Genomic DNA, 12,428 nt, shown 5'->3' with positions numbered 1-12,428 from the left:
ACGATGTAAGTCGAGCGTCTGTCGCTCTCTAACTCAGATTTTAAAAACTACAGGGGGCGCACTTTCCATAAAAAGAATTATTATAAAGAGAAGGCATGTACTTTTGTGACCGTTTTGGCGTTTCATATTAATGTAAACATTAGGCCTAGTTTTTTAAATTATTTTGGTTTCAGTTTTGTAAAAATAAGAAAAAACACAAAAATGTCAGGTTTGTCGAAGAGCGAGATAGAGAATGCATGTGCCACTCCCGACGAAAGCACACAGGTAGGAAGTTCCACACTGATCTTGCGACTGCAAACACTTTATAAAGTAAACCACAATAATTCCCAACAATAGTTTTTTAGCTAGCCATGTGTGTGACGAGGAGGAGGGAGTCGTGTGGTGACGGGCTGCGGGCTGGGCCGACCGCCGATGACATGCTGGACATTGTGTAGAGTGCCACCAAGGACAAATAATATGTTCATACATATGGCACTGAACAAAAAATATCCCCCTCCAATAGACAGTACAATACATTTGAATTTAGGCGTTTAGTTAGCATATTATAAACCGGAAGCCGTAATGTAATTTTAGAGATATTGTATACATGATTATATTATTAATAAATAATATACACTTTTTTATCTTGCCAGGAATTTATAATGCAACAAACGATGTACAGAATAAAAGATCCGAAAGTATCTCTAGAATTCTACACAAGAGTTTTAGGAATGCGGTACGGTAAACACAGTTAGCAAAAAAGCAGGGGAGGTACAAGAACAAAAACATATTTTTATACTTCCCTGGTATAAAAGAAGGTATTTTTATACCTCCCTGCAATAAAAAGAAGTTCAATTTAGCAAGTTTTGAAAGTGCTTTTACCTAACACACAAAGACTCTTGATTAACTTAATATTTAATATTTATTTAAAGGTTACTTCACACTCTTGACTATCCAAGTATGAAATTTTCACTATATTTTATGGGTTACTGTAAAGCCGAGGATATTCCAGTTGATATTGCAGAAAGAACAAAGTGGTGTTTTCTTCAGAAGGGTACGGTTGAACTAACATAGTGAGTATTGTATTGAGAGTCATCTATCGCTTACACGACCCCTACTTGCAAACTTCCAAAAAGAAATGCTTAAACAACTCTTGTTTGCAATCCATGTACCATGAATTATACAGTATCTTTCTTTTCATGTTTATACTAATGAATTTGTTGTATGCACAGACTGCGGAAAATGTATCCTATTTTCCAATAGAATTGTTTGGTTTTGTGGTGTATTCAAATGTTATTTTATTTTGTAGTAATTATGGAACTGAATCTGACCCAGAGTTCAAAGGTTATCACAATGGTAATACTGAGCCAAAAGGTTTTGGTAAGTCAATTTGTATTTGTTCAACATGTTAATTATGGAACGCAAAAGTATGAAACCTTTCTATTAAAACTAATGTTTATCTTTTTATTGGACAGGGCACATTGGACTTTCTGTCCCTGATGTAGAGGTTGCTTGTAAACGATTTGAAGAACTTGGGGTCAAATTTATCAAGAAGCCTAATGATGGTATAAGTTTATAACATTTTTTTTTGCCTTTATCTGTACCATTTATCGTTCTGTACCATATGTCTAAATTAGTATTTTCTATTGGTAAATGTCACTTCCATATCAGTAGCACCCTGTTAATTTAATGTACGACATTCTCACAGATGCTTTAAAATCTTTGTTTTTCTCTACATAGGTAAAATGAAAGGGTTGGCGTTTATTCAAGATCCTGATGGCTATTGGATAGAGATACTGACTGCCAATAGAATGCCAACTTTATAGACCAGTGTACAGCATGAAAAAAACAACCAAATGATCTTCTGTTGCTTAGATAATTTATACTAATTATGGTAAAAAAGAGAGATTATTATTTTAAAATTTAAACCACATTATGATGTTACTGTACTGTTATAGAAAATATATATGAACATTAAAATTCAATAGTCTGAAATGTTTTCTTGGCATGGCTTATTTTTGTACAATGGCTATCCTCGTGTGTTAATAGCCACATCTGTCCATTCATGACACTCTACTATTCATGATTCCTCTTCCCATGCATATTAACTACACCAAACCGCTGGTGTTAAATTTATCTGTCCTTAACAAACGTCCCAAACTGGTCAATAGAACTCGATTTCAACATTTGCAACTGTCGTTGCCCTCTTCGGACCATGTACTCAATTCTCAGAATATCTGTCTTGGCAATCATAGCACCTTTACGAAATTCTTGTTGTATCCTTGCCTTGGCACCTGGCTTGTCGACAGACAATCTCAGGAATTGTTTGTAAAGGTGCAATACTTGTAATTGTAGTTTACTGTGCCTTGCCATATTTGATGATGACTTTTGGAGCTATATATGGTCATAGATGAGTATCTGCACTTTTTCTGCTATTCTGGAGAGGAGAAAAAAAAGGAAAATATTTAAATAAATTAGTCTAGCTAAACAATTCAAAATAGTGTAACGGTATATTGTTATTTCTACACTACATAGTAAATTGGTCACTTTAACTTGTTATGACGTAGGTGGCGTTCCATATTTACAGTAATAAAAATAGGTTTAGTAAGTACGTAAAAAAGTTCTAAAAGGTAGGAAAGAAGTCTATACAGTAATCATTGGGTCTTATCAACTATGTTAACCTAATAGTATTATTGAATGTTAAGCCCAAACATCGATTGTGTTATATGTGCTAGGCCTACTCGATGACAAGCAGGAGTACAGTACAGTCTCGCTCCCAATATTGTAATACATTTTCACAAAAGGTGGCTAGCCAAAACAAATAATTTACAAAGCATTTAATTAAACATAATTAAATGAAATTTATCGTAAAATACTTGCATAGAAAATAATTTCTTCCTGTGTATATCAATTTGTACAGAAAAATGACAAAACATTGAATTCATCAGTAGTGCCTACTACTTGAATACGTCGCGCGAAACATGGTTGACCAACATTGCTAATAATTTCAATGAAAAGCGCTCAAAGAACTGTTGAAATATAAGCTCGAATTTAAATTTAAATCGCATAATTTTATTCAAAATAGACTGTACATAAAATTGAACAAAAATACATAAAGTAATTTTATATACAAAGCTTCAATTAACACAACCTCCAACTTTTACTTTTCATGATATAACATTAAATTTAGGTCCAACTTGAAAATACTTCAAATTATTTAAAGTAACCATTTGTCTCGGAGTGAATTTGATGGTAAAATCACTTCAGTAGACTCTGGGTTCTTTTACACTATTGCACTCATATAATCTTGTTTTTGTACCAATAATGAACATTTAAATATAATAAATTTGTTTTAATTCAGAGTATAGATAGCACCAAACAAATAATGTCAACTACTAACACTTTTTCAAAGTTAACAAAAACGCACAAGTGGAGACATTTTACAGTAAAATACCATAGTACAGTATTATAAGCCCATGACTTGCCTAAACACTTGTAATAATGGTTACCGGCCTTTAAAACATTTTAAACTATTGTTATTTGCCATTATTAAATAATCTTGAATTAAATGTAGCTATTCCAAAACTGTCTCACAACCTCCTGCACGAAACGAATCTTCTCATTAATAAACTGAAAACATTTTTACTGTATAAACAAATATTTATCAAACTAGAATTTGTTGTGGGTCAAGTTTAAAGTATTACACTTACATAAGTAATACATAAAAAGTACCACAGAGAGCTTAGGTACGTTTTCACATTACAAAACTAATGAATTAAAGTGCAAGTCATTAAAATAATAGTGAATATCATTGTATAAATGACTTACTTAACCAATATTTGAATAGGTAAGGCAGTGGTGTAACGTAGATACCTGAGGCCCCTGGTTTATGAACCATAGGGGCCCTCCAACGCTGGAGACCACGGGCGTTTTTTGCCGACATGCCTGTTTTTTCCTCTGTGCACTGCTCATGGGCCCCCATAACCCCTGGGGCCCCTGGGTTTAGCCAGTGAGCGTCCATAGCCATTACTCCACAGGTAAGGTGATGTTATCTAATAGTATACCAACTGTAATGTTTACAGTACAATTAACATTCCTCATATATTATTATAAAAGTCAAATGAAATTATTTGAACAGAAATATTTGAAGGAGGATTATAATGTATTTAATGTTTACTGATTAAATAAAAATATAGCAGAAGAAAAATATTAATTCCATGTGCTTTTGGTTACAAATGTTGGTCTAAAGTCTTAATAATTTATATAAAAAAAAATCTTGAAATAAAAAATATCTCAATTACTGTATATACTGTATAAAGAAAAAATAGCATTAAAATATATGCGTGTGTATTTATCGTTAAAAGGATTTAAATAAAATACTCGTTTTTTATAGCCAATTTGAATTTGTACACATTAGCTTGTGGAATAGAGTTTAAAAGTTGTTTTAAAAATTACTGTACCTCATCACTATCACCTGTTTTCGGTAAATCTATCGGTATAAGATTGTCTACTGCCCTCACTACCATAAAAGTTTACTTTTCCTAAGTTATTCATATCAAATGACCCAGCACCTTGCCTGTTTGATGCATGAATAGGGTTCGATCCGGTGCTCTGCACTCCGTAAGTGTCTTTAGGCAAGCTAGGCTTTGTAAAATCAATCCCAACTCTTGTTGTTGACCTAATTTGACCCAAAGTACTGTCTGACAATTGTTTAGAATTCAACGCAGATAACACCGGATTAGCAGCAGCAGAGTAACGTGATGGTACACTCGGAATTTGCGGTTGCGATCCATTTGAAATTGGTTCTAAAGTTGAATGAAAACTCAAATCCTTCATTGGCGTTCCCTGTGGAGTACTTGATGCACGAGTCGGCGTCGATAAAACAGCTGATTTATAATCTTTCTCAAGTCCAGATGCTATCCGGTATGGTAGGTCTCTTGGGCTATACACATTTGATACACTTGGCGCTAAAGGTGCTGGTGGTGGGAGGCTAGTGAATGATTTTAAAGCGCTTCTATTGAAGCCTGCCATCGTGGATGGTCGAGTCCAATCGTCCTTTATCACCTGAATTGTTAAGTTCACGACTAGATTGGATAATTTGTTTGAAACATGTGCTAAAACAAGCTGCAAAGAAAAGAAGAAAATGTCAAAAATCGTTACTAAATGGCAATGTGCCGCTACTATAAAAAGAACTTTTTACTTTCGTCAGTTACCTGCTCATCTGCATCCCGTCGTACCCGTACATGTAATGAACCAGCAAGTGTCCCAAATGATAATGTCCAGAAATGTTCATTACGGAACTCCAATACACCGTCTAAGGTCGATGCCTACAAAGACAATCCAAAAATAGAAGTTGATGGGACATGAATACATGATCTACAATATTACAGCATTAGGCGTGTTTGACTGATGATTCACAAACACCTCGCAGTAATATCACGGTGTGACGTCACAACAATAGAGGGCGCTGCACGGTTGCTAGCCAACCAAAAAATGCGTTCAACGCTACTATGTTGGTAAACTGTATAGATCTGTATTTCTATCAAATTATGTATCTTAGCTTGATTTTTTTTAACTGTAGTTGAAGAATAAATAGATTATTAAAAACAAATATTTAGTGATCTTTTGAATTTTAGTTTTTTGGTTGGCTAGCAACCACGCAGCGCCACTTACCGTCGTGACGTCAGCACCGTGATACTCTATAAACAGCTATGAGTTCAAGCAGCTAGATCTGCTTTTGTCAAAAAATATGTTAGTGAGCTCACCTCTCTTAGACTCTTGTCCAGTTGTCCTATGACATACTCTGGAGTGGTCTGAAGCAAGATTGTACCACTGTACACACTCATAGGAAACATGGTGCCAGATATCATCAGTGCTATACTGTAGGCTGCCAATATATCAGCTATATTATAGTTACTGTCAAAGAAAACAATTATATTTCATAATCTAAAGCTCTGTCTACACTATCAAACTAGTGTGATGTGCCCAAATATGGTAGTGTGTGCCTGAATATGGTAGTGATATGACATCATCATGTACATATATTGGCATATCACATTTTTGTGATAAAGTTTGATAGTGTAGACAAGGCTTATTGATATCATATCTTGTTTGAAATGGTTTCAAACAAAATAACACTATTCTTCATGTACTGTACAATGTTTATGATTAAATTACAAATTTGTATAGCGCAAATCACCATAACAGCGACACTTCCAACTTGATAATTCAGAATTAATTGAGCATAGAATAGGTATGGCAGTCAATCTACAGGAAAAGGTACGCATCTAGGTACGGGTCAACAGGTATAGGTTGGGTCAACAGGCTCTTCATTCAATTCCTTTAGGGTACAAAGTTTTTTAGAACTGTGCATTATATTATGCGTTTTGTATTACTTACTTTACATCTAGAAGAAGATCAACAATAAACAAAGCAACACCACCAGCCAGACCAATCAGCATAAGAGGGTTAACACGAGGTAGTAGAAGCCTATCTAAACCTGGTAATACAGTACAAAAACTGAAAGAAAATGCAAATAGAGTATTTGTTTAAATATTTCAAAGATTTTTTTAAAAACTTATCAAATATAACATCATTACTCTACATGATTATTTAATTATTATTAAGATAATACCGTACAATAACTGAAAGAAAAACTATGTTTGTACGTTACCGATGTTTACCAACTAGGCCTACAAAACTAAGCCTAGCTAGGCCTAAAGACGGCCAACGAGAGGACATTCACTGCGAGCTACTTAGGTAGTGCATTGTTTCTCTCTTTTTATCATAATTTACCATAAAACGTACATTTAAGACAAGGAATGACCTGGTTTAATGTTTATAAAGTAATATATGCATTATTTTTACAAAACGTCACAAATTGTAGGGAATGGGTCTTTAATATTTATATTTAAAACATCTTTGCCTCGTCTGTTTTTAACATACATACCTTCTACTCATGTCTGCGAAATGCACTTGCAACCAACTGGAACTAGATGCAGCTATCACATGATCAAACGCTACGTTCTTGACGCCGTAAATCACAAATATATGACAGAAGAAGCCGAGGCCAGCCCCAAGCAGAAGTCTACCTGTGTGCACTTCTTCAGGCTGCAGTAAGAGTTCAGTACTGAAAGAATAAATTGAAATGAATTTACTTGAATGGTTGTCATGAATAATCATAATCATATCATAAACATTTATTTCCAAAAATGGTGGCATCACCTAGAAAGCAAAATGTTTGTGTCAGAAACACCATAACAAAACAGACAAAGTAAACAAAAACAAAATTACAGATAAATATAAATAAACAAAAATTAAAACGTTTCAATCACATTTTCATTACAGAATGCTTCAAAATAAAAGAATTCAAAAAAGGTCACAGTTGCTAGTATTGGGGATTTTATATTCTTCTGTCAAAATGTTTTTTTAATTGTATCATCAGAAGGTATATCATACAAACCTTTCTTTCATTATGAAGACTGAACCAAATATTGCCAACATTGTACTGCCAAAAACAGCTAATACTTCAAATCTTTCAAACCTGAAAATGAAAACAACCCATTACAATATTTGGTGATTAAAACTAAAGTTCTGTCTACACTATTAAACTAGTTTGACAAAAAAAGTGTGATATTTCCAAATATGGTAGTGATATACCCAAATATGGTAGTGATATGACATCATCATCTCCATATATGGGCATATCACATTTTTCAAAAATAAAGTTTATTGAACATCGCAGGTATTGTGTTTCATACAAACAAAAGCATCTATAAATAGTTCTTCTTACCCGAATGAAAATGAAGAAGTAGGAGTCTGATTCCTCACCCATATACTAACTAAAGCTGTGCCAAGATAGGTTTGGTCAAAGATTAGTAGATTTGTATATGCTGTTAATGCTACAAAATAAGAACAAAATGATGAAATAAAACCAAATAAAAATATTTTTTATATGTCTTTTTTTAAATTTTTTTATTGATGTACAAATGAGGTTATATTTTATGGAGTGGCTATTGGCATTGTGTGCGTGTTAAATTCATTATTCTATCCACCTCAGTAATGTCAACATAGCGTCACATGCATTGTTTGATGTAGGTGAATATATATGTATATTTAATAATATTTATTTATGTTCTTTCAATATTATTATGTGTATGTATGTTATTGTTATTATTGTAAAGGTATTACAACATTTTTTCAGGCTCTGCTTTAGTTGTACATCATCCATCTTAATTTCTATTTTATGTTTGTTATGATGGAAAATAAAGATTGATTGATTGATAGGTAATGTCGACTATGCACTTTATTTCTGTCTACCCTATCAAACTTTGACAGAGCTTTAGGGAACAGGGCTGTAAATGTTATGTTACACAGGTGTCTTCTTGTTATGTTAGTCTCTCTTTCATGTACTGTGTATTGATTGTGTATAGAATGATTATAATAGAATTTGAATGTCCGTACCCATACTGCCTGTTGAATTACACCATATTAATAAGATTAATATACAAAGCATTGTGAGTATACTAAAAGCAGCGAGTCTTCTGGTCTGAAAGATAATAAAGATAAATGTCATATCAAATATAGTACAGGGTACTACATACTGTAGTCATGTGTTCTTTCTCTCTGAAAAGTGTATGGACACATAGCTACAAATAGCTTTGGAAGCTTTAGGGTGGTAGATTACAGTGCCACTATATACCATCTATGATCTACTTCCATGCAAAAAGTTATTATCACAAAAAACACATAAATGCATACATTAAAAATTCATGTTCTATTATCTCAAGCGCTATAGCAATGTAGTTGATAAATTATTTATATACTCAGAGGTCCCAAGTTGAAAAAACAAAATTTCGGGTAAACAATAGAGGGCGTGAAATAACAATTTAAAATTATATAGAGGGCGCAAATTTCGGGGAACTTGGGACCTCTGTATTGTATACTTCTATTTCCACACTTGTTTGTTTGTTTACCTGTGCCTGACCTGCCAAAGACTTCCATTCCTGTAAAACCCTGCCAATCAAGCCACTTTGGCCTCTTGAGAATGGTTGGATTGTTCCGGATATTTGACCTTTAGAAGAAGCGATGGTTGTACCTCGTTGTCTCAGATCTGTTATTGAAATGTCAATGATTATTAAAATTATTATTTCATGGTTGGTTATCTGACTGTACTGACTGATGGAAAATTTACATACAAAATTACAAAACATTTCATTAAATTAAGAGATGTTTACACAGTGGCAAGTTAATCAGACACAACATTTACAAAATTACAAATTTCCTATAAATAAATTACAAACTCAAACTTGAAACTAAACTTAGCTTTAAAAATTACAATTTTATTTTTTAAAATATTAATTATTATTTACTATTAGCATGGCCTATCTAGACTCCTCGGCTACAGTCAGTAGGTCTAAGAAGCGTGATATCTAACAGTGTATTCTATATACTAAGCTGTCAAACCATAATCTAGGCTAGGCTAGCCTTTTGGCCAGTAGCCCGGCCGCCGAGCAGTGACTCACCGGCTGAAACGTACTCTCCACCTCCTGCAGTCGTGGCTATATCCATGGAAATGTCTGGAGCGTCAATATCCAACGCCACTAGCCCGTCCATTTTCTTTGAGTCATACGCCGTATGTCCAAAGTTATTTTCCATCACATTAGATGTAATTTTTCTATTTAAAAACCGTTCATTTTGGTTCTGCAACGTGGATGTTTTTACGTTAAAAGTCAGTCGATCGGAAGCCATATTGTTCACATCATTGATGAAAAATCCTCATAAAACAGAACAACGGATTGGTTGGATTTCGATGTAAGACAAATCATAAACCAATCAAAACGCGCAAAGAAAGTTGGTAAAAATAACTCTATATACAGCTGTAATACGTTGGTGGCAGCAAATTGTAAATAAGAAAACTTGTGAAAAAAGTACACTGTAAAGTTGATTTATTAAATATTTTTCTATTGTAAGTAATTCATAATAAATTGATCAATTGAGTATATATTCTAATTTCCAATATTCAATCAATATTTTAGGTGTGTATACGTATTATAGTTCGTTTTTATATAGGCCTAGGCTCTACTGTGTCTGCCATGTGTCAATTCAGTCACACTGACGACGAAGGACTAGACTGTCCTCAATTCTCTAGGTCGTTTCGTTCCTTTTTTATATTTCATTATTCGGTCCTTTTTCAAATACACAGTGTAGAAGCACACAGCTCTGAAATTGGGGAGACCATTGTTTTATTAGAAATGATAGGTTATCAAAAAATAATTATTATATTAAAACCAAAACAATAATAAAAAGACAAAACAAAAAGTCAAAATTGACAAAGAAAAACTACTCGTAACAGAACCATTCAAGCAATGACTGGTGGACATGGAGGCAACCCCCAAGTCCCTATTGGTTTCTATAATTACTATAAAACATTTGTGTCTATTCTATATTTTACTTTCAGATTTTGTATACTTATTAGTGATCTTTTGAACATGTCAAGAGGGAGAAAGATTTGGAATGGGATGAAGTATGTTATATATGTGGAACTGGCTGCCCTGGCAGGAGGTTATTATGTCTGGCACAAGATGAATATTAACCAAGGTGAACCTGAACTATCTTGAAAAAAAAAACACGTCATTTTCAGGCGCGAATCCAGTAGGGTTGCACTTCGGGCATGCATGCTCCCCCTTTGACTGCTAAAATGGCACCAATTGCCTTTCATAGTTCTATATAGAACCTCTGTCACTAATTTAAGCAAATCGCTCCATTTCATATTTATAATAACAATTTTACATTTTCTTGAATGATTGTTGATAAATTCCTATTCGCTTTTTAATTTTAGATTACAGAAAATATATGCACCAAACATTTCCGCTTGTTTTAGAAAGTAAGTACAGTAATAACTAATAACATTTTAAGATTTAGTTATGATGAATAATTAATTATTAAATGAATGAATAGAATTGTGTTTTTTGTTGGTCATAAAATTTAAAATTACAGATTAAGGAACATGTGATTGTTAAAAAAAGTAAAATATTATATACTTGGCTAAAAGAGGAAAGACTTATTTACTATGTACTGTATATGGAAATTGGTATTTTGTAAATAAAACAGAGAATTATAATATATTGATACATTTATTTTCTTACAGTTTTCTACAAAACAGCTGAATATGGTGGAATAAAAGATGCAAGAACAAATGATTATGAAAAATGGGGAGTGCAACCAAAGTCATGACAGTAGTAGGCTAAGCTCTGTCTACACTATCAAACTTTATGTGACAACAAAATGTGATGTGCCCATATATGGACATGATGATGTCATATCACCACCAAATTTGGGCACATCACACTTTTTTTGTCAAACTAGTTTGAGGTAGACAGAGATTTAGAAGATTATAATACAAGTACTGGACATCTCTTGCAATGGAGTTGTTGAACATGTAGGGCTTGACGGTGCATTTGTGGTTGGAGTTGTCTTGGAAATAAAATGTTACTAAAATATACTTTATTATATGGAATTATATCAGTCACTAAAGAATGGATTTTTAAAAATATTGGTTAATTTATGTTATACTAAATGCCAAAACCTTTTATTAAAACAAAACAGAATTTGTATTTATTTTTTTTTATTATTAAAAAATATTAAGAATAATAATAAATGAAAACCCATGTGGAGCTTTGTACATTAGCAGCTTGCGAGTACATCAGCCAATAACGTCTTCAGGTTGGTCTTGAAACTTTTCAGACTAGTGGAGTATTTAACTGTTGCTGGTAAACTGCTCCATACACTTGGGACTGCAACGTAAAAAGATCTCTGACCCCACTGATTTTTACTATTACTGTATGGTTAGATAAAGCAAACTTTCGAGTTTTCTTTCCGGTTTATTGCACCGCGCCACCTATGATTTTTATTATTTTCAATATCAGTATTAATTAATTCTATTGATCTCGATATATTTGATGAGTGGAGTAAATAAATACAATGTGTTGAATCTTCCTCCTACACTATCTGTTTGTGTCTGGTATATGTTTGTATTAATGTTTTTTCCGTATTTATTTATTTGTAAACAACGCTTTCTTTTCAGTGTTTCGCGCCGCCTCAGATTTTTATCATTTTCGATATTATTAATTTTATTGATCTCGATATATTTGGTGAGTGGAGTACATAAACAAAATGTATTGAATTTGCCTCCTACACGATCTGTTGTCTCTATGATAATAATAATGTTTTTGTATTCATATTTTTCCGTATTAAATACGGCAAAAATATGAATACAATAAATACAAATACATTTTTTTAACTTGTAAACAACTTTTTATTTCCAGTGTATCGCGCCGGTTCCAATTTTAAATTTAATTAATTTTAATCACCTCGATATATTTTGTTTAGTGGAGTAAATAAACGTTTTATTTCCAATGTATCGCGCTGGCTCCAATTTTAAATTTAAT

General features: G+C 33.0%; 3 protein-coding genes across 5 annotated transcripts; 2 read left to right on the top strand and 1 right to left on the bottom strand.

The window, feature by feature from the left end:
* Positions 1–103: 103 nt before the first annotated feature.
* On the top strand, positions 104–1,977 carry LOC144851420 (lactoylglutathione lyase-like). Its single transcript, XM_078708869.1, has 6 exons — positions 104–264; positions 633–715; positions 912–1,052; positions 1,289–1,359; positions 1,455–1,544; positions 1,720–1,977. The coding sequence occupies exons 1-6, from the start codon at positions 202–204 to the stop codon at positions 1,803–1,805; spliced, it is 534 nt and encodes a 177-aa protein (XP_078564995.1). The 5' UTR covers positions 104–201; the 3' UTR covers positions 1,806–1,977.
* Positions 1,978–2,279: 302 nt separating this feature from the next.
* LOC144851409 (zinc transporter 6-like) lies at positions 2,280–9,653 on the bottom strand. Of its 3 annotated transcripts, XM_078708848.1 has the most exons (11): positions 9,504–9,653; positions 8,955–9,091; positions 8,443–8,527; positions 7,772–7,880; positions 7,442–7,522; positions 6,929–7,108; positions 6,379–6,498; positions 5,745–5,895; positions 5,193–5,306; positions 4,440–5,103; positions 2,280–2,416 (listed from the first exon to the last, which is right to left on the bottom strand). In XM_078708848.1, exons 1-10 carry the CDS (start codon positions 9,634–9,636, stop codon positions 4,450–4,452), a joined length of 1,764 nt encoding a protein of 587 aa, XP_078564974.1. In that variant the 5' UTR covers positions 9,637–9,653; the 3' UTR covers positions 2,280–2,416; positions 4,440–4,449. The 3 variants fall into 3 exon arrangements, with proteins under 3 accessions (XP_078564974.1, XP_078564973.1, XP_078564975.1); XM_078708847.1 differs by lacking the exon at positions 2,280–2,416 and having other exon boundaries at positions 3,030–5,103; XM_078708849.1 differs by lacking the exon at positions 2,280–2,416 and having other exon boundaries at positions 3,030–5,103; positions 9,466–9,568.
* Positions 9,654–9,866: 213 nt separating this feature from the next.
* LOC144851424 (protein CEBPZOS-like) lies at positions 9,867–12,075 on the top strand. The gene is made up of 4 exons (XM_078708877.1): positions 9,867–9,946; positions 10,439–10,578; positions 10,820–10,864; positions 11,129–12,075. The coding sequence occupies exons 2-4, from the start codon at positions 10,470–10,472 to the stop codon at positions 11,212–11,214; spliced, it is 240 nt and encodes a 79-aa protein (XP_078565003.1). The 5' UTR covers positions 9,867–9,946; positions 10,439–10,469; the 3' UTR covers positions 11,215–12,075.
* The last annotated feature ends 353 nt before the right edge of the window (positions 12,076–12,428 follow it).

The sequence above is a fragment of the Antedon bifida genome, chromosome 9, assembly GCF_963402885.1.
Source record: "Antedon bifida chromosome 9, ecAntBifi1.1, whole genome shotgun sequence".
NCBI classification, from domain to species: domain Eukaryota; kingdom Metazoa; phylum Echinodermata; class Crinoidea; order Comatulida; family Antedonidae; genus Antedon; species Antedon bifida.
The sequence above is the reverse complement of the archived record's forward strand: the minus strand, read 5'-3'. Positions and strand labels throughout refer to the sequence as shown.